We start from the raw sequence: 22,890 nt of genomic DNA on the forward strand, positions 1-22,890 counted from the left end.
ATAAAGTCCTCATTAAGAATGTCATTATGTGATAGTGGGTAGACAGACACTTAAGTTCTGATGCTTTTCTTTGCCAGCCCAATGCTACTACCATATCCTATATGTCTAGGCTTCTGTGTTCCAGTGAAATTATATTATTCTTCATGTACTATCTATTGAACATGATACTCAGCACACACAGTAAGATCCTTAAAATGACTCAGCATTGTAAGTGTTATTTCTCGTCAGTGTGTGGGGGTATTGAGACTCAGTAAAGTTCTTCAAATTCACAGAACTAATTATATTCAAATTCTGAATTTGCATGTACAACATTGGCCCATGTAAAGTCAAACACTGTTTATTCTGATCTTTAGTGGGTCTACAGATTTTAACACAGATTTGACCAATGCGGCTATTCTCTCTTCTCTAGCAGATATTTATTTCTTCCTTATCTGAGGATGAACCTAAGAGATTGCTGTTTTTAAAGACAAAAATTATGTGTGGAAATCTCATATTGTTCAGACAAATATGCTGTCTTAAAAACAGTAGAGAAGTTTGATTCTTTATAAATCAATATATGATTTCTTCACAGTTGTCTTGATCTTGTTGGTGATCCTCTTTGATAAACTAGTTTATAGAAGTTTTACAGGAGTGAATGCCAAGATTTACTAGTTTCTCCATTAGATTGAGAGAGGATGCAGCAGCAAGAAGCTTATTACAGCATGCAGAGTCTGAGAACTCTGGAAGGCACTCGGGGGCTCTTTCTTCAGATCAAGTGAAATGGATGTGTAAGACAATCCTATTTTAGGTATCCAGGATAATGGGGGCTCCTGCTGACACTGCAGATATATTCATCCCTGCATGTCTTGACATCCTAAGAGCCATGAGTTGAGCACCAACGCTTTATGGCAGTGGTAGGCATTCACAAAGTGTTCACTGAACTAAGGGGCAATCATTACCAATTGAACTTTTGAACTGTCACAAGAGATAGTCTGAATTTCTACTGGGCTTTAAGCATGTGCTAAAAATGAGAAAGGCATTCATTAGGAGTCAGATTGTGATTGTCAGTCTATCAGTCACACTTCAGCTAAAGGTACTACCGAGATACGTATATGGCCTTTGTTGCAGGAATGGTTAGATAGCAAATTTATAAAAATGAGCTTTTAAGTGCGACTTGTGGTCAATGTACTCTGCTGTTTAAAACTTGAGTAATGCTCAGTTTAGGAAGCCTTATTTTGCCATCTTCTGAGAAGTCTTGTGTACCATTGTATATTTTTCCCCAAATGTGTAAAATAACTTAATTGTTTAAAAGCTATTTTAGTATTTCCCTTACAAGTATGTTTATAAAGAGTGGGGATTTTAATACAAAATTTCAATTGTCACTAAATAATCATCCCGGACACTGTAATAGACAATGGTGTAAATTACAATGTCTCTAACTATTAGGCCTTTAAATATGTTTGCATATTTAAAAATATGCCTTTTTTTCTATACTTAATCCTCTATGGTACTATTATTTCCTCAATCACACAATGCAGAAAGGTATTCATTGACAATTTGAAATCTACTCCATTAAAGAGAAACATTTCAAAACAGACAACAGTACTGTGAGATTAAATAATTTATTACTGTTGCTAGGATGAACACATATACTTAATACTCAATTTTATGTGGAACTTTAAAAAAATAGTTTTAATACAGTATCAAAATTTACAGAAGTATTTTGTCAAAAGACCAGTGTCCTTTGTATCTGCTACTGCAGGCTCTGCTGCAAGCACAAAACATGTTTCAATGTCTTCCGATTGTAGGAGGACAACAATCGAGGGATGCCTCTATGAGGGAAGGTGTACACAGAGCAAACAATTTTCTCTTAGACACTAAACAAATAACATTTTAAAGGAAGAGTCTTAAATTATAACCATTATGGTAATTGGAAATATCCTTCTATAGTAAATGAATTTGTATGTATTTTCAGAAAAAAATATTTTAGAAAAGTATTTTAGAGGGCAGTTATTAAAATCATAATTATACTTTTTTACCACAACAAAATTCTTTTTCATCCCCCTGCCAATAACCATTAATATGGTACACAACAGGACCATCTAAAAATAACAAAGAATTTTGACTGAATCAAATCATAAGTTCAGAAGATACCCAGGAATTGTTGCATCCCTACTTTTATAATCTTAAACTATAGTAAAAACAGCATTCTGTCACAGGCCTCTTGCACATTCATACAAGAAACTATCATTGCGTTTAGATAAACACAAAATATCTATCACAGCATTTCCAGTACACACATTCTAATATTATATATGTATACCAAAAAATAAGAAACCTAAGCAAAGCTAGCACAGCTCAAGCTATCTGAACAGGAGCTTTTAGCCTCAGTAATGGACATGCGTTAATTTCATAAAACATTAGATAGCTGCAGTAAATAGGCAAAGAAAGCTTTTGTTTCGTAAGTTCAGTGCAATATTTTAAATTTTACATAAAGTTTATTAAATATACAGCATGTCTAGAAACTAAATTGTAGAAATAGACAATCTCACAACTCGAAACACTTAGAAAAATTACATTTGTTTACTTGTTAGTTGACATTGGTATGCTGAATATATATGAAGGGTGGTGTGTCCCTAAGACCTGCCTCTATAAACAACCCATCAAAATTAGAATATCTATTCTGACCAGTTGAAAAAAATGATACTCTCTGATAAGCACTCTAAAATTCCTACTACTTTTCTAGCTGGTAAAATAATTTGTGATATTTTAGCACCTCGAAGTTCAAAACAGAAATCAAATATTATCTTGCATCCAACTAATTGTGCATTAGGAAGCAAACTTTCCTCAATCGAAATACAAGAGGGAGCTTCCCAACCTAGTCTCGTATGCTGGAAAATACCTCTTCCACACAGTACAAAAGTCCCCCACTATTAGATACAATAAACCACCTCTATCAAAGCCATGGAGGCGCTACAGGACTCATCCAACCATGCAGCCTACCCAATGTGTCAATCATAGATGTGGAGAGCTGAAAACATTTCAGTTGTCATGAAAATATTGATATGAAAACAATGGTTTTCTGAAGCTACCTTGAGACTGCTGTGAACACTAAAGAGAGGAGTATAGCACATTTTAGCTTTATGAGGGAAGTTGCACTGAAGGGTTTAGAGGGGAGATATGTGCAATGTACAATCACTCCGTGTGATGCTGTGAGTCCCATTTTGTAGGAATCGACGTTTTTCTCTCTTTCTTCTTTTCTGGTAGTGATGATTTCATGTTTGAAGGAAGTGCTTCTCACATGGGCCCTTTGTACTGGTTTCCTGACAAATGTTGCCTAATTCCAGGACATGAGCCTGCAGCATCTCCAAGTTTCCTCCACACAACCTTAAAAGAAAAAAAAAAGAAATAAGCATCTTATGTGCTGTCTTACAGAAACAGCTGCATGAGTTTCAGGGGGACTGGGAGAAGACCAAAGATAGGTGTAAAGACAAGACAAACTCCACACGAATGGGTTCAAACACAAAGTAAAGCATGGTGATGAGAAATTCTAGAACATAGGGACTTTTCTAGAGCTAGGATGTTACACCTCACCTGCCAGCATCCAGAGCTGATATTATAGAAGGACTTGACAACTCCCCCTAGCTATCTGAGTGGTCCTCAACTCTGGCTTAGCAATAATTCCCACCTGCAAAAGTTTTGAGGACGCTAGTAGAGAGGAGCACTGGTATCTGTATTTTTATTTAAAGTTCCCAAAGTGATTTAAATGGGCATATAGAATAAAGAGCCATTGGTTAAAAGAGCAGCCTGGTTCCTCTAGCATATATCTATAACAAAAGATATAAAATGTCTAATTCATTTAGAAAAGAGAATTTGCATCTTGAGCCACATAAAGTCCTAATATTCTAATTTTGGTTTCCTGATATTTGCAAAGTAGGATACGTGGTTGTCATGAATTTCAGGTAACAAGCTACTGGGGAATTCTCTCATTTCCAGATCAGAAAGCAACTAAACATGCTGTTAAGGAAATCCAGAAATGACTGAAAGAAATACAATTCCAACCTATTAAAACATGGGCCATTTTTAATGGATAATAGAAAATGGGTAATATTAATAACATGAGTATTAAATTATTGAGGTCAGCAAAAATTCCAATAGATAAGTACTGACTGGAATGAGCAGATGCATGTATACACACAGTGTGCATATGATACCATAATACCTAGACTATTCACAGTGAGGACTGTGTTAACTTAATGAACTTCACACAAATTTATGGTGCTCTAGTATGAACACAAAACGAGTAGTTCATTAGCAACAGAAAGACTATCTTTTTTTATTTTGCTTTCAATCAGAAGTAGATTCACTAGGGGCAATGATTACCATCTATAGTGATACACAGAGACTTCTGCTTGTCTTCGTTTCCAAGACAGTGGAATTAAGAGAGTCACCATTGCATAGGGAAACAGCATATTACCCTCAAGGGTAATTTTATTTATAGCCTTTAAATACAAGGAATAGAATTTTATAGCAATGGACAACTTCAACCATACACAGGAAGCCAAGAAAGTCTCAAAAGACACCATGCATTTGCCCTATCCAGCCCATAAATAGAATCAATTCTAGCCAGAATGTTTGAATGTCTTGTTTGGAAGCAAGGGATCTATCTGAAGTCCACAGAATAACTGCAGATGTAAGAACACTGGCTGTTGCAACTCAAAAGTGCAACTCTTCTTTAGTTACTGAATTGTGGAACAAATGGGCCACACCCAGGTATTACAATGAGGTGAAAGGAAACTCCTACTGAAGGCAGAACTCTGGAATAAAGCAATGACACTAAGGGGGTACTACATTAATGAGAAACAGAACAGGGCTGTACAACGAGTGGGACTGAGATGACCAAGTATCTCAATTGTCATTGGAAGATTTCAGACAGGCCCTAAATGACAAGGTTACTAAAGATGATGGTTACAGTTCTCAGATGGCAGTATGTTTTTCCTTAGAAGAGAACCAACTAACTGTTCATTAAATAGTGTGATGGTATGTGGATAAGAGTCTTTTTGGTAAGCTGATGTCACCCACTTACATCCAGGAAGAATATCAGAAACTGAAAAAAATTCCCATTACCTTGAGTTTTTCAGAGACTTATTAAGTTTATAATATCACATACAATTCTGTGACATAAAATTTGTAGATCCTAAAATAGGAAGTCTTTGTAATCTTTGTTACCTACTTTCCAGAAAGATTATTTATGAAACTGCCTTGTAATCTTCTTTCCTTATTACCTACCCTTTAATTATTCTCCAGTACTTACTGTGTGCTTTTGGTGACCATGTGATTTTTTGTTGTTGCCTTTGCTTTGAGACAGGGTTTCTCCGTGTAACAGCTATGCAATTTATAATTGTGCTATTTAAAATTGTTTCTAAGTGAGTGTTTAAGAACCAGAGCTAAGGTTTGGTTTTCATTTTCTTTTTGTAATATAGGGACCAATGACAAACATGGACAATTAGAAAAAGAGATCTGAGAGAAACTATAAAATTAAATAAGAAGGGTGAATTGAGTTTATAATCTTGTACAGTTAAAAGATCATGAGAATATAGTGTCCTTTTAGGGCAAACAAAAAGATCAACAAAAAGAAATCATCATCCCAAAACATGTTCAGGAAGTTTTCTTTATGGTGAGAGTTAAAAACAGCTGCTCCTCAAAGGAGACCTAGCTAAAACACTGACCTGTAAATTTATAGGATAAAAGTTCAAATGGAAAGATCTTAAACAAAGTTCCCTCGTCACTTCGAGCAAGTAGCTTCATTTTGGAGTCTTAATCCCTTCAAATGTATAATGTGAATGTTGGGGCTCTTGGCCAAGGTGATACATCCAAATAACTTGTAACTGGTATTAAATAGATAAATCCAACTAGGGAGCTCCCCTCACTTCTAAGAGGCTACCAGAGGATGGTTTGTGTTCTTCTCTCCCAGTACTAAAGTACCTATAAACTGAATTTTACTTCCATTTTGACAGTAAATAAATGAGAAGCAATAAGATCCCTAGGCTTATGACTCAAAGCTGTAAATTTATAGGATAAATGTTCAATGGAAAGATCTTAAGCACAAGTTGAAAAGCTACAGCGGGTGAACAGTAGTATATTTAGGAAATGATATGTAGAACCATGATCATTTAAAACCAAACAACAGAGATGTAGCAAAGAAAGGTGCTTGGAAAAGATTGCAAAATGAAAGCAGCCACAACACAGGCAAGCAAGAGGTTTGAAATTTCTCACCTCAGCACATATAAAATGCCCATGGGACTTAAAGATCATTTACTGGATTCCAGAAATATCATGAGGTGGTAAACCAGACCTGAGAATATATGGACTCAATACATGTAAAGCTAAACAGGATTTCTAAACAAGTTTGCTATTCTAGGATACAAGCCTAAAATATGAGGATAAAAACACAATGCAACAACACAAAGCCAATTAAAATTGGGGCTCAATTATGGCTTGTTATATTTAACAAATGCATTGTTCTATAATAATTCATTTATATAACTCTTCAAAGTTGCATGACTGTATTCTTGATTAAATATTATGTCAACTAACAATTACATTGTCAAGTTTTAACTAATTTCTCTAACTTTGTGGATAGATTTTTATTCATCTATCCCATTGGTGCACCTGTTTTGCCTTACCAGTGTCGAAGTTTGAGTTGGCTACGAAACGTGAAGACAATACTTAGTATGATATGAAGGGTGCATATCTCATCTATGAACCAAGTAAATATTAGCTAGAAAAGTAATTGATTTGCGGGGTTGTTCATCGAAAGTTTTTCTTCCTTTTAAAATATCTTAAATTCAATAGCTAAAAATGTTCATAGGTCATTCTGGAATGCAGAACTGACTGATCATTTCTGATCACACCCAGGGCTTCGCATGTAGTGGGCAAGCACTATATTGCCGAACCCACTGATCTTGGTGGTTTTCAGCATGACTGTATGAATATTCTCGCAATAAAGCAAACTGAAAATAAAAACAAGGGCAATTGTTTTATTTTCATGTAAAAAATGTATAGCCATTTGGCCACCAATTTTCAAAGTAGATATTCTTAAAGGAATAATTGAACTGTGATAAGGCTGTAACACAGAATACACAATCAAGCACATCAGACTTACATTGCACATTTCTCTGACTATAGCTTTTTCTGTCTCACTAAGGTCATGGTCATACTCTTTACCCTGTTGACGGTCTATAGTTTCCTGAACATCCAAGACCTGGATTTGTTGAAAAAGAAAAGCAAATTTCACATGGGGAAAATCTATCAGTTTATGATCACACCATCAAGGACCTCAGCTTTGTCAAATCTTAAGTTTTCTCCCATATCAGAATAGGTTCATATATGGCAAAATCTTTTTTTTAAATCTGAAACCTGGAATGCATTCTGTTGATTTATTTCAAGTGGCTGTTCAAAGCAATCTATTATATCACTTATAGTCAATTAAATTCATTAATGTCTAAAATAATTAGGTGCAGTTAATTTAGTCATTAAGATATCTAATAGTGTGAGTCATTTAGGGTATAGTCAATAACTCTTGCTCCAATGCAACAGTGAATACAATTAATTATATGCCAAATGGTCCAAGTGATGTGTAGACAAGGCCAATAGAAAAGATGGCCACAAAAGAATATGCATATGAAGTATGCAGATGAACACTACAGGTTCAGTGTTCTTGCCTGGTCTAGTGCCAAAGAAAGGAGTGTGGGGACAGATCTTAAAGAGAAATACTTCATGACTTCTTATACTGAAAATATCCAAGCAACGCTTGCAATGTTTTTTCATTTGAGCAAAGTGTGCTTTAGCTGTCTTTTAAACATGTTTGTTGGCCTATGTTTCTACTTCTCTAAAATGTCCCTAAATAGGCCAAATATATTGCTTTTTAAATGCCAACATTTTCGTGTAGTAACAGCCTGTGGTACAGAAGGGTTCCATTTGTCACTGTTTGGTTTGCAAGTCAAAGCGTTGATGTGGCATAAAAATTAACCCTTATCCTGCAGCATCCACCCCGGACTAGGACTTACTAAATAGCTTATTTTTATTGTCATCGTGGTCAGGAAGGCCACAACTAAGGGGGTATCCCAATAATTAGTACCATGAATAATTAGGGCCTCCATGTCAAGTTCATAAACACTGAGACTAAGTTTAATTTTGTAATAGTCTTATTCAAAATCTCCTTCTCATTATCACCATACTGATTCCAAAACTTTCTTTGAAATTCTTGATACTAGCCTTATAACCATTCTTTACATACTAAGATGAAATCACTTCAGCCTGAAAATATAAAGATCCCCTTGAACATCTGCCTACACATTCAATTTGTAATACACCTCAAAACAGAGTGTACTTCAAATCAGTTCATCTCTACTAAATTAAGCTGCAATTAATAGCAATCATATACTTTAGAGCCAGGGAAACATACTTTTATTAAAATGGACCAGCTTCTCTCACAGATTTATTACATTTCCCAACAAAACAGGCCCCAGTGTTCATTAAAGCCTGGGTGTTTTCTTTCAAAAGTATCAAAAGGGAAGAACAGAATCATTTTCTATTGTCATATTATTTTACATACTGATCTTACGAGGTATTTTCCAAGGTATATGTCTGCAGGTACTTCTCCTGACATGGAAAGTTCCAGTAGTGAGCACTTTGGATATTTCAGATCTTCTAAAGATTTCTGCCTGCTTAGTCTCACCACCCACCCACGAAAGAAACCATGCGTTTCCTGGTAAACACACCCTATATCCAGACAACATTTTATAAAGAAATTAGAGACTCATTTCATAGGAAATTAAGGGTCCTTTTCTTGCCATTCCTGTCCTTCGAGGCCACACTCAAAGTTCCACTGAGAAGTTAGGAGAGTTCAGTGTGTTTCACTACGTGCATTGAATTTAAATGTCACAGTTGACATTCAAAAAGGCAGCAGGTTGAAATGGCTTTCAAAGAGTTTGAGTAAGAGGGCAAGGTGTTGCTTTTGGAAATTTTGCAAGAAAAAAAAATCTGAACTGCTATAAAGTTGAAGCTGGTCTGTGGGTCTTTTCCATTTCTAAAATGCTTTCAGAGTGCTGGTGCCTAATTCACCCTAAAGCTCAACCAGAGAGGAAAGTCCTGATCAGTCACTAAGCCCGCATCTGCCAGAGGCAGAGTTCCACTCAGTTTGCGGGTTGTGTTTTCTCCTAAGCAGGAGTCTAGTGCACTGACCGTAGCCACCAGCCCGGTGCTTTCACTAGTTCTCGTCTGCACTCAGTACATGTTTGAGAAACATGAATTCATTTTCTATTAACCAAAGCAAAATATACTGAGAGCTAAATCACTCGTTGAAGTTGAATCACAAAAATCAAACCGTGTCTTTGAAATTTTCATTAATTTATCTACATACCAGTCTTTGGCATACTCTCAAAAAGGTCAACTTTAGTCTGATGGTAAGTCGGAATAATTTTAAGTAAGCAAAATAATTTTAAGAAGAGTTAGAAAGCTTATATGACAAAAGTTAACCTTAAGCCCTCTAACTGCTTTATGGTTCAGATAAAGTTGGTTAAAACTGTTCAAAATATGAGCTTATCTGAAGGACAGTATTTCATACTTAGTAAATATATCAGTTCTTAAGGTGATTTCTATTGCCTGCATAAAAATCACTTTATAATCTTAGGTAATCATTTAAATTATTTAATACTAATTTTAATTGTAATACTTAATTATTTTATTTACTAGAAAACCATTAGTTAATGAAGTAAATTATTAATTTTGCCCAAATTTTCATTGTCACCATTGAATTTGAAGTAAAAGTCAAAACTAGAGACCATTTATTTTTTCTAATGTACCTATTAAGGAACAGTAACTGGGATTTAAAGACTTAATTAGAATTAATAGAAGAATAGTCACTGAATAATAACCATGTAATAACTTCAACTGCCTTCCTCACATTGACAGTCTTACTAATGCCATATGTGTGGTGACATCTATGCCATAAGCATTGCACAGAGAAACCCTGTAACAATATTTTCACATGGATATGCATGCACAACAGACTTCAGTGTCAATGCAGATAGAAACGTATCACATTACTCAAGCAGAATAACAAAAGTAGATATTTAACCTTGCACACTCAAGCCCATTGTCAGTTCACAAATTAAAATCACACAGATTAAAAAGTTACACCGAAAAAGAGGGTTAAAAATAAAGTATCTATGGTTACAGCAAGACTGAGGACTGCCAGACCACAGCAAACAAACCACGACACAACTGAGGTTCTGGAGAAATGGTTGCACACATTGGTTACCTTAAGAGAATGTACCACAGGTTCAGGCTGCTGAGAAGATGTGGTATGTCCACTGAAGCTAGCTGGAGAGTTGGGGGAACTGTTACTCCCTTCAGCCCCTGATGACAACCTAAAAGAACCCTTAGTAGAAAACCAACAACTTTGTTATTAAAACAAAAGTCGTTTATAACCATACAGATGCCATTAAATATGCAGTTTCACTATCAAATGAGCAATAGCCATTTTATTATTTTTTCTATCACCTCCCCCTCAATTTTCTTAGCCTATCTAAGACACGCTCATTCTATTCATTGCAATACACTTATACTTGAGTGATGCGAAAACAGAAACCATCCCCATAAGCATCTGGATGCCATGACCAGTTTACCAAAGAGTGCAATACCCAGAAGGAATGGCCATTAAAAAACATTTCAAGACTGATGTTTGAAACTTAAAGTCCTGAAGAGCAAGGAATTCATGAGTTACTCCACAACAAAGTGAAACACATTTACTCAGCAGGTAAAATGTCAGAGTTCATAGGTCTCAGGAAAACACTAACACATAACACTGTTACACTGGAGAAATTGTGTCTCTTGAAAAAACCTTGTTGAGGGAAAGGCCTATAATAACAACATTTTAAAAAAGGCTTTGCTTGCTAAACATTTCATCAAGCAGGTATTCATTTCCTAACCTCTGTTAAAATGAAAACCAAAATATATACAAGTTACATATTTGTTAATTAATTATTCTTCAGCTCAGTGGGTGAAAAATGATTAATTAAACCTGTGTGAGCCATAGTCACCTAGGACATCCTCTCAGGGGTCTGCAGGTTTTCTGAATATTGATTGAGGAAAGGCTAATAATGGATCAACAAGCAAAAAGAGAGCAGTAATTATATTCTCTTAGGAAAGTAGCAAGGGGAAATTTCCAAACCTGTATTTTTGTGGCGCATTTCATTCTTAAGAAATCTGAAGAATTCTAATTTCTGCCCATCAAAAAAAAAACCCTACAGATTTAGCCACAGCTAATAGATTAATCAGTGATGTTAGTTGGTCTTGTTAAAAAAAAATCTTCCTAAGTAGTAGGAACCACTGAAGGTGCAATGTAAATTCATAAAAGGAGAGACAACAGTGTTGGGACATTAGATTAAAACAACCACAGGAGATTGTCCATGATGAACATTTTCAGGGAGTGGAGGCCAAGATGCACACAGCAACAGTCATAGTTACGGCCAAATGCATCCAATGCAATTCACATAAGATTTAACAACCCGTAAAATGTGGAATATTACATCCCTTCTCTTGTTGCTGTCATTACCTTCCATACCATAGCTCAAGGCTCTACATTACTTCCCACAAGTCTATGAAGGATAAGCTACAAAACTATACAATTTAACTGCTCCTGCCTCCCACCCAAACTAACTGCCAAGAAGAGGTTGAGGTCCAATGAGACATTGTTATACTTCTTTAGCTTCTCTCCTTGGTTGCTACAAAGTCTTACATTTAAAGCAGATAAAGAAATAGGTTTATTAAATAAATATAAAATCCCCCCCCAAACCTCATGAAAATTAAATTATTAAGTTTGCCTTTTCTGGGTTTGTAACTTAAATCAGACATAATAACACTGATATGCATAATAACAAGGCAATTTCCTGAGATTTAATGATAGTTGAAAAACAGATCTTTCCAGCCCCTAAACTGTATACAAATTTTCTCTTTAGATTAAGTGATTCCAAACTGGATGAGTGGCAATGAAACTCTTCTTCCTGAGTGACACTGTTTGTCTGCAGTTCTCCCCCGCTGGTATCATCCTAGCAACTCTTTCAGAAAAGCACGTTTAGGGTGTGTGATTCAGCTCGTCTTCCATTTGGAATAGTGCACTATTCTGCTTAGTGATCTGAGACACAAGATAATAAATATTGCCATGTGTGTGACTATCCTGCCATTTCCTTTCTTAATCCCCTTCTATGCACAGTTTATCTTTAAAGATTTTCTTTCCACATTTAGCCAATAGACAGGTACTTTAAGAATGGCATGCTTGGGTAAGGATCCCCTGTTTTTAAAAACAATTTGACTTAATAAAGATTTGAAAGTCAACATTAATATTGTCTTTAAACCTAATCATCTGGGCCAGCTGGGATTGCTTGAACTTAGAGAGAGTCCTCTACTTATCATAGCTATTAAGAAATAAACATGTAAACACTTTTATTAATTTCCTTTTGGCTTTTTTTTTTGAGACAGGGTTTCTCTGTGTAGCTTTGGCTGTCCTGGAACTCCCTCTGTTGAGCAGGCTGACCTCAAACTTGCAGAGATCTGTCTGTCTCTGACTACTGAGTATTGGATTAAAGGTATGTACCACCATCACCTGGCTTATTAGTTTTCTTTGAAAATGATTACAATAAGCTCTCACTTGTAGTATTTATTAGGGGATAATTTATTATCTTTCAAAACTTTAACTTTAAATTAGGTTTGAGGGCATGTATTAGTAATCATCCAAAAGGATCAAGGTGTGCTCCCTCCCTCTCCCCATCATTCCCCAAGTATTATGCGTGTGTGTGTGCGTGCGTGTGTGTGTGTGTGTGTGTGTGTGTGTGTGTGTATTAAATCTTTCTGTTTTGGACTCCCCAAAGTAACCAAATACATGGTAAAGATTAATACCAAATGTACTAAATGGCTTTTCAGACTGTAACACTAGAATCCAGCATCTCACTCTGTCTCCTTTAGCACAGTAGAAGTTCAGCTATCTAAATGCTTCTGAGGAATTTGGAGAATTACGTAGGCTCTTTCAGTATGTACTCTCAGATGACTTATATATTTTGGCTAAACTAGTTTTTAATGTCATACTGAGGAGAATGCAGTGCAAGAAATAATACCGAAGCGTCTCTCAGAGCTTGTTTCAATAAGATTAAGGTCTCTTACTTAAACTATACAAGACTGGCTCTGAAAACAAGGAATTTAAAGGTAGAAAGCCTTAAGAAAATAGGACATATGATTTGATCTTGAGTTGCTTGCGTTCAAACCACATATGAAGAAATGCTGCAAACACATACAATATGCAAAAACCTCCAGTCACCAGTGCATGGGCAAGGACTAATTTTCTAGACTGCCTGGACACACCTGGACTTTCATTTCTTTTTCCTGAAGGCATTTTTGTCTTTTTGTGTAGTTGGGCTTGGTCAACCTTGACCCCTGGCTCAGAATAAACTAAGACAACTGGAAAGAGGTAAAAGATTAGACTCCTACTTTCCTGGCCCCTCCGCACACAGCAACTTCTTTCCATGTAAATAGTCATAATCTACCCCCTCCCCATACAGCCATCTTCCTCCATGTGTACAAACATTATCTACCCATTGCCCCAATTATAGAGATTCCTCTAGCCACAGAGACCATCTGGTTATACACAAGCAAATACAGACAACTGGCTCATCTTCACTCACCGGGAGAGAGGGCAGGCATCGTCCTATTCCTCGGCACCCTTGCCACCACTGCAAGACCCGCTGGGCTCTGGGCCCCCAGCCTTTCTCCATATTTGAGCTGTTTCTAGTTGGAGGTTGACTTCTATTCTGGGTGGCCTTATATTTGGAACAATATGGTACAATCACTCAGAAAAATACTCTTTCCCAAGACTCAAGAAAGCAGACAGAATAAGAAGCTTAATGAGATGAAGCACAATGACCACAATGGCAAGCTATAGCATGCACCTGGATCTGGGGGAAGTTCAAGGAGACAATCAGAAGTTTATATTGAAACTAATAGTGATGTCACTTAGGCAATAATAACTGCACTCTCAAGCTATCAAAAGGAGATGATAAGGGTGAAATTAAAGAAAAGTACTTAAAGATATTTAAGTGATGTCATTTCACAGATTTCACTTATTAGGAACAAAATTATCACAAATCTTCCAGATATATAAACTGTGGAACTTCTGAATTTAACAGAAATTATTAGTAATATAGTTTGAAGCAAAATGAATGCTTAGTAACAAATACAAATTGGAAATTAAACTGATAAGATGTCAAATTATAAACAAAAACTGCTGCATAGGAAAACTATAAAGTCCTAAGAGGCATTAAAATAACTTTTCAATGCCAAATTTCTATTACGTAAGCAATGTTTAAATTTCTATACTAATTGATAGTAGGAATAATACAAATTAACAAATGAAAATTCTAAAAATAAGTTTCCTGAATTTGCAGATTTTCTGCGTGACCAACCTGTATAAATATATAAAAAAATGACCAGAAGCAAATGAACTTATTAGAACACGGTGTCTTTTTCTTCCTAAAGCTACTATGTCCCAAGGAAAAATAACCAAACGTCCCCCCAATAATACCATTCTAGACATGAGGAGGTGAATTCTGAGAGATTGGAACTGGGAATAAAATATTTTAGTTCCCTATTGTAAGGCTGAGGTCTCATGATCTTTCCCCATCCACTCTGCCTGTCTACTATACCAACAATTGGTCTTCCAATACCTGAAAACATACAAATGAGTAACATTATACCGACTGACCATGTTATATTTAGGAACATATACATGTATACATATATGCATGTAACAAAACCTAATGAAAAGAGGCCATGAATTTGAAATAAAACAAGGAGTATATGAGAGAATTTGAACAGAAAAAGGGTAAGGGGGAAGTAATGTAATTATACCCTCAAAAGTAAAAGGAATTTTACAAAATACTTTAGTTTTCATTTCCATTTCCTGAAAGCTAGTGCTTTGGTATCATTCTCACTGTAACTTTATGGGACAATAGAGGAAAATACACCATGGTCTTAAGTCAAAGACAGCAATTGTCTACAATAGATGATCCCCCAAACCCTGGACTCAGTCTGTGAAGTCAACACCAAGGACACATGTCAAGTCGCACATACTCTGCTCTCCATATGTACCAGGAAATTCTACATTCGCTTCAGTGTGCAATACCAATGTGAGAATCATTCTTTTGTTACTTATCTCATATGTAGACATCTAACTCATTTGATTATCAAAAGAATTATATCCATAAGTTTATAAAATGGTTGATAGCTTTAATTTTACCTCCCACCCACACTAATCAGTTCTATTTCTGAGAGGATCATTAAATATAAATGCAAATTTTATAGATATTTTTCCAAGTCATCTGGATTTGGTGATTTCCATGACTTAGACATCTCTCAGACCTTAAATTTTTTAGTTCCAGCTAAGTAAGTAAATCATGCAGGGCTAAAGTTATTTTTATTCTTCCTTCATGAGGCCAAATCCTGGCATTTGTGCTTTATAGTAAAATGTTACCTTATCCATGTAATCTACAATAGAATCTCTAACTTGATGATGATATTTTAAGGAACCCGTTTAAGGGAGAAAAAGGTGCCTCTGGAGAATCAGAATTCTTGATTTGTTAATTTATGACAACACTTATTTTAGAATTTAGGTCTCTGAAAAAATGCATTCTGGGACAGCTACAGCCTTTTGCCCTTCATTCACACCAACAAGGATCTCAGCCTTTTGCCCTTCATTCACACCAACAAGGAATCTCAGCCTTTTGCCAGCATATCCACCATAGAAGTTTCTCAAGACAACTTCACAAAACAGAAGAGGTCTTCAGCATTTCCACCTCTGGAATTATTGCCAGCAACATGATCATCAACTGCCCCATACAGTAATAATTATCCTCTAGCAGTCAGGCTATCATTAAATTGACATAATTTTTGAAATTTAAAAATGTATTCTTTTCCTACATAATCTTTAATGTAATTTCTATGTATGTTTCTGCAACGTGAGTCAATAAAAAAGTGAATATACATAAAAAGAGGAAAGAAAATGGGTGAGAGTCATACTAAAAATTATTCTTCTTAAGTTTCAATAGATGAGGTGATTTGCTTTTATTCTCTCAAACCCTAGGCATTTCTGAAAGGGACAGAGTACAGAAAATAAGATGCTTTCGAAATTGGTGATAAAGGAGAAGTTAAAATTAAGACCTAAGAGGCAGACAAAAGGGACTGTCTAGGGCATACCCCTATAATGCCAGGTTTCTCAGCAAACCAGACGAAATAAAGCTTCTCATTACAAGACTAATCCACTAATAATGACTGAATCTCAGTAATAAAGGGTTGGAAAACATAAAGTAGCTCATATTTAAGCTCAAGCTATCCAGGCTCTTATGAGTTGGTCTGATCTAGGGCCTTCTACCTCATTAGCTTAGAAAGGAAGAAACATGGGAACCATCCTCATCCACAACATGTGGCTATTGCTGGAGCCCATGCCTACAGTCTAAGGATTTGAGGGGTCAGAGGTTTGGTGTCTTTTTCAAACTCCTCTGTACTTAAGCATGAATTCAACATGCAAGAACCACATCAGGTCATTTAACTTCCAGCCAGGACTCTTTCAGGGAATGGTTCTCATTATCTGAACATGCACAAGGTTCTCTAAGATAAAATAGACCATCTTTTCCTAGTTTTCTTAGGGAGTTACATATGCAAACTAAGGAAACAAAAGCCAATTTTGTAAAACAAGCAATTTAACTTCTTATTACAATCATAATTTTCCTCAAATTTGAGTCAATCTATAGTTTATTTATTCCTTACAGAAATAATAAAATCACTTTAAAATACCTATTATTCTCTTAGATAAAACACAAATCATTAAAGACAATTATTCACAATTTGATTTGTAGTCTCTGTAATACAGCAAAAAATGCCTAAAAATAAAGCTTTCACTAAAATCCTTGATTCATTTTTAATTAAGGAAAATGCATTTACAAAATAATAATGGTTCCTGAGTATACTCTACTATGAAATTCTGAAATGTGAGCTACCAGACTTATTATTGAATACATATATGTATGTGGATATTGGGTATGTGCTTTTATAGACACATGGGGAGTAAAATTTATAGCAATACATACATCTACACAAATATCTACATCTAAATGAAATAATATTGCAGTGTTTTATATCCACAGGCCTCCCACTTATCAGAAGTAATGCATATAGAATAAAATTAAGAACCATTCTTCCTATCAATATAGAAAACCAACTGTGGTTGCCTCAGGATTGATTGACTAATGCACCTTGCTTAGTCTTTGTCCATTCTCCATTGTAAGTCCTCCTGGATGAAGCTGTACACACAGAGAAGTACAGATTAGATGACTGACTTGGAGGATCATCTTGGCAGACTACCCAGAAGATTTCCTTACATACGTAGGCTTAGCAATGCTGATACTCCCTGCTTTGTATTCAAGACAATACATAAAAGCTTTTATTCAAAGAAAACCTAAATTGCTTTTAAAATCTATTTAAATGTATTTAGTATACCTCCCTTCAAGTTGTTGATCAAAGCATTTCCAGATATCTCTCAAAACAGTGCAGACTATTGCCACTATTCTTAGCTGTTCACCAGAACTTGATAGTAAGACACTCTGGTTGAAGATACCACACAATTTAGTGACAGAACATGGAGACACCCACTATGCTGTTAAGGAAGCCTCCTCACTCCTGGCTAGCTCTCACAGTACCAGAAGCATTCCATAGTCTGCCAGGAGAGAAAAGCCAACAGTCTTCCTAAGATATGAAAATGGTCAGCTACAATAATGACCACCCAAGAAAGTTATGCATAAGAGGTCAGCAGTAGCAGAAATGTTATGGGTGTAACCACCCATATTCTAATTGGATTTAGGGCCCATTCCACAGGAGAAAAGAAATGCCTGGCATTGTAAATCTGGCCCAGAACCCATTGTTAAGGAGCTAATAGGGTCAAGGGTGAACCTATCACTATTATTTTTCTAAATGAACCTAGCACTCAATTTTTCCTATAATTACATATCTCCATGCCCACAGATTAATGCAGCCCCCAGCTTCTTTGTTCAGTGGAGGTCATTAACATAGAAATTCAAAACTCATCAAAGTGCAGAGAGCAAGTGCCTGAGAAATATTTGTTCAGCTATAAATTGAACATCTCTATCCTACCCCTTTTCTCCCAGACTCAGAGAAATTTTGGAAGACTCTAAGATCAAGAAGTTAGGAGGACTAGGAGGAAACAATGTCTTCTGTAGTCATGAACTCATTGAAGCATGGAGGATGGAGAGGTCAGGAGCCTCTACCCCTCGCTAAGGAGCTATTTACATTCATGAGTAGTAGAGTAGATAACCAGTTTTCTTTAGGAGTGTGGTACCTGATGGACTGACCACCTTCCACTGACTTGCTCCACAACTTTAACTAAATTCAATGGGCTCTTAACAAAAAACAAAACAAAAAAAAGGGGGGACATGGTAGGGAGTGTGATGAAGGGTACTGGGAAGAGTTAAGAGGAGGAATGGGTTCTAAAAAGTCAGTACAAGCAGTAGAGATAAATTCTGGCTTCACTGCCAGTGGCCCCATAGTCTACCCCAGCCATACAACTGTCACCCACATTCAGAGGGCCTAGTTTGGTCCTATGCTGGTTCCCTCGGTGTCAGGCCAGGGTTGGTGGACTCCCATTAGTTCAGCTAAGCTGTTTCAGTGGGTGTCTCCATGGTGGTCTTGACCTCTTTGCTCATATTTATACTCCTCACACTCTTCATCTGGACCTTGGGAGGTCAGTCTAGTGCTCCCCTGTGGATCTCTGCTTCTGTTTCCATTAGTTGCTGGATGAAGGTTCTATAGTGACATTTAAATAGTCATCCATTGACTACAGAGCAAAGCCAATTCAGGCACCCTCTCCACTATTGCTTAGGGTCTTAGCTGGGATCATCTTTGGGGATTTCTGGGAATTTTTCTAGTATCAGGTTTCTTGCTCACCCTGTAAGGGCTCCCTCAATCAAGATATCTCTTCCCTTGCACTCCATCTCTGTTCCTCCCCCATCTTGACCATCCTGTTTCCTCAGGTTTTCTGTCCCACTCCCCTCCTTCTATCCCCTTCCCTTTCTGTCCCCTTTCACATGCTCCAAATTTTCTCAGGAGATCTTATCTATATTCCCTTCCCAGGGGGATCTATATATGTTTCTTTTAGGATTCTCTTTGTTACTTAGCATCTCTGGGGTCATGAACTATTATAGGCTTGTTATCCTTCGCTTTACAGCTGGTACCCATTTATGAGTGAGTACATGCCATGCTCATCTTTCTGAGTCTGGGTTACCTCACTCAGAATGTTTTTTTTCTAGTTCCATCCATTCACATGCAAATTTCAACTTGTCATTATTTTTTACTGCTAAGTAGTGTTCTATTGTATAAATGTACCACATTTTCTTTACCCATTCTTTGGTTGAGGGGCATCTAGGTTGTTTCCAGGTTCTGACTATTATAAAAATGCTACTATGAACATAGTTGAACAAACGTTCTTGTAGTATGATTAAGTTTCCTTTGGGTACATGTCCAAGAGTGGTGTTGCTAGGTCCTGAGGTAGATTGATTCAGAATTTTCTGAGAAACCACCATACTGATTTCCAGAGTGGTTGTACAAGTTTGCATTCCCATCAGGAATGAAGGAGCTTTCCTCTTACTCCACATTCTCTCCAGCATAAGCTATCATTGGTATTTTTGATATTAGCCATTCTGACAGATATAAGATGGTATCTCAGAGTCACTTTGATTGCATTTCCCTGATGGCTAAGGATGTTGAACATTTTCTTAAGTGTCTTTTGGCCATTTGAAATTCTTATGTTGAGGGGTCTGTTTAGATCTGTACCCCATTTTTTTAATTGGATTATTTGGTATTTTGATGTCTAATTTCTTAAGTTCTTTAAATATTTTGGAAATCAGTCCTCTCTCTGATGTGGGGTTGCTAACGATTTTTTTTCCCATTCAGTAAGCTGCCTTTTTGTCTTTTTGTGTCCTTTGCTTTACAGAAGCTTCTCAGTTTCAGGAGGTCCTATTTCTTTAATGTTGTTCTCAATGTCTGTACTACCGGTGCTACATTTAGGAAGTGATCTTCGGTGCCCATGAATTGAAGGGTACTTCCCACTTTCTCTTCTATTAGGTTCAGTGTGGTCGGATTTATATTGAGGTCTTTAATTCATTTGGATTTGAGTTTTGTGCTTGGAGATAGATATGGATCTATTTGCATTTTTCTACATGTTGACATCAAGTTATACTAGCAGCATTTGTTGAAAACGCTTTCTTTTTCCATTATATAATTTTAGCTTCTTTGTCAAAACTCGATGTTCATAGGTGTGTGGATCATTATCTGGGTCTTTGATTCGATTTCATTGGTCTACTTGCCTGTTTTATGCCAGTTCCAAGCTGTCATAGATGTAGTGGGGAGGACCTTGGTCCTGCCTCAAAACAATGTGCTTGACTTCCCATGGGAAGTCTTACCCTCTCTGAGGAGTGGATGGGGGACGGAATTAGGGGAGGGTGGAGGGAACAGGATGAAAGAAGAGAGTGGGAACTGGGATTGGTATGTAATCATAAGATACCATAATAAGAAAAGAAAATAAGAAAAGAAAAAATGGTTTTTTTAAAATAAATAAATAAAAATCTTTAAAAAAATAATAAAAAATTAGTAAATTTGGTGAGGATAATGGAAAAGAGGAGTGGAAAGCAAATGTGATCAAATTACATTGTGTGTATGTATGAATGCATGAGGGTCTCAAAGAATTAATGAAAATATATTAAACATAAATCTATATTCACACAGATTATTTGTTAATTTTAGGTAAATATCAGGTAATATATTAAACACCATTTAATTATTTCAGTAAGTTTTTATTAAAAATATTAGGTTCAAATTATGAACTCTATATGGCATTTAGGAGCTATATGACTTTAAGGCAGTGATCTCTCTGTGCCTCAATTTCCTCATCTGCAAAATATAGGTAATGATAAAATGGTATGTCTCATCCTATGGGTTTGATAGCCGGCATGAAACAAGTTCTCAGATCGCTGCCTACCCCATACGACTGCTCTGTGTTTACTCTCATTATCAGGAATGTTTTTGGTGTGGTTGTCAACACATTCTATAACGTGTCAATTTACTTTCACATTGTTTATATATAGAAATATCTCTCAACCAGGGCAATTTTCTTCCCCAGGAAGACATCTTTGGGAGAAAGTGTCTATAGGATTTCACTGTCAAAACTAGGCAGTGTCTATGGTCACTGAGTTGATAGATGTCTAGAATGTCTCTAGACATCTCATAACTCAGAGTCACATCCCCATCAGAACAAATAAGTGTACTGCCCACATTGTTAAAAAATCCTGCTTTAGAAAAAAGAAACTATATATGAAAACCACAAAGCTACATTGCTACGATCACCCTGAGACAACCTTTGATGTGTAACTGTAGCCTTCTGAGGGAAACCCATCACAGGGTGGGGGTTTGGAAACTGTACAACCTCAACACATTTGGAGTTCACTCTCTCACTATGACAATATGTGACCTCTCAGCTTCCTGCTCCACACTTATGTCCATGCCTCCCACATGTATATATGTATATATACTCGCTCTACAACCTTAAGCCTAAATAAACACTTCCTGGTCTAAACTGCTTTGATCATGGTATTTTAGCATTGCAACTATAAGTAACTAATACAAAGTCTATAGCAGGTGATACATGTGAAGAAATATTTAGAGTTTGAAATCACTTTTTTTTAAAAAAAAAAAAGTAGCTGTATTTCAATCCTCAAGCAATCTATGTAACATTCACAAACAGGGAGTTACTCTAAGAAATGGATTCAAATTAAAAGTGGCCAGTACACCCTAATGTAACAATACTATACAAAACACACACTAAACAGACAGACAAGAGGCAATGGCCAAAAGAATGGGGTCCTATAAAGAAAGACATAGCAAGCTGCAGCACCTTAAAAGCAAACATATCAAGTAAAATTAGCAGCATTATGTGGAAATCATGAAACAAAACATAGCTTCCTTGATACTCAAAGCAAAGATTCTGTATTATATTTTAAGCACACTCATTAGGAAAGAAGAAAACTCCCAACAAAGAGAAGGAAAGACTCTGACACGTAAATACAGTATACTGTTCCTGACCACAGCATTCTATAACATGCAGAGAGAACTCTGGACAAAGCAGTGATGAATGTCTCCTTAGCACACAACTGAGTCATTCAGTCTGTTCACATGCATGTCCCCTCAGTGCATAGACAATACACGGATGGCTTGTCTCACTGATAACTGCTCCTGACCAATGCATTCCTGCTATGTGTTAGGACTACCAAAGTTCTGTCAGTCAAAATATTAGTACTGGCCAATATAAACTTTTATATGTGAATGCTTTCTTTCATAAAACATGGACTATGAATGCCTAAAATGTGTAAGGGATTGAAGCAACTCGAAAGCATAAGACCAAATAACTCAGTTAGAAACAGGGGCAGGAACTCGAGTACACATTTTTGATAAAGTCTCGCTCTTTCTTCTGCATCACAGGCTGGCTTGGAACTTGCTAACCAGCCAACTACCTCAGCCTCCAGCATGCTAGGATTACAGGGAAGAGACACTGCAAGCAACCTGATTAGACATTTGTCAAAAAGAAAACAAAGAATGAATGAACCGAAAGGCCAATGGGAAAATTGATACTATTCCTAATGACCTAATGGACATGCAGTGAAATACAACTGAATCCAGTTAGAAAAACAATTACTATAAGTGCAACAGGTAACAAGTAATGGGAAGGGAGTACAGAGAAAG

The 22,890-nt window shown here is 36.4% G+C and overlaps 1 protein-coding gene across 6 annotated transcripts in view; it reads right to left on the bottom strand.

Annotated features, from left to right (window-relative positions):
- Window positions 1-1,585: 1,585 nt before the first annotated feature.
- The window catches only part of Ccdc85a (coiled-coil domain containing 85A), a 195,735-nt gene continuing 174,430 nt past the window's right edge, over window positions 1,586-22,890 (bottom strand). For 2 of the 6 annotated variants that reach the window (XM_075942439.1, XM_075942441.1), the window contains one exon: window positions 1,586-3,366. In XM_075942439.1, coding sequence (XP_075798554.1) covers window positions 3,277-3,366 — 90 coding nt within the window. In that variant the 3' untranslated portion in view covers window positions 1,586-3,276. Of the gene's footprint in view, window positions 3,367-7,144; window positions 7,244-10,303; window positions 10,424-13,718; window positions 13,854-22,890 lie in introns of all 6 variants that reach the window. The other 4 variants (XM_075942440.1, XM_075942436.1, XM_075942437.1 and 1 more) reach the window with 4 other exon arrangements.

Source organism: Microtus pennsylvanicus, chromosome 12 (genome assembly GCF_037038515.1).
Source record: "Microtus pennsylvanicus isolate mMicPen1 chromosome 12, mMicPen1.hap1, whole genome shotgun sequence".
Lineage (NCBI taxonomy): Eukaryota > Metazoa > Chordata > Mammalia > Rodentia > Cricetidae > Microtus > Microtus pennsylvanicus.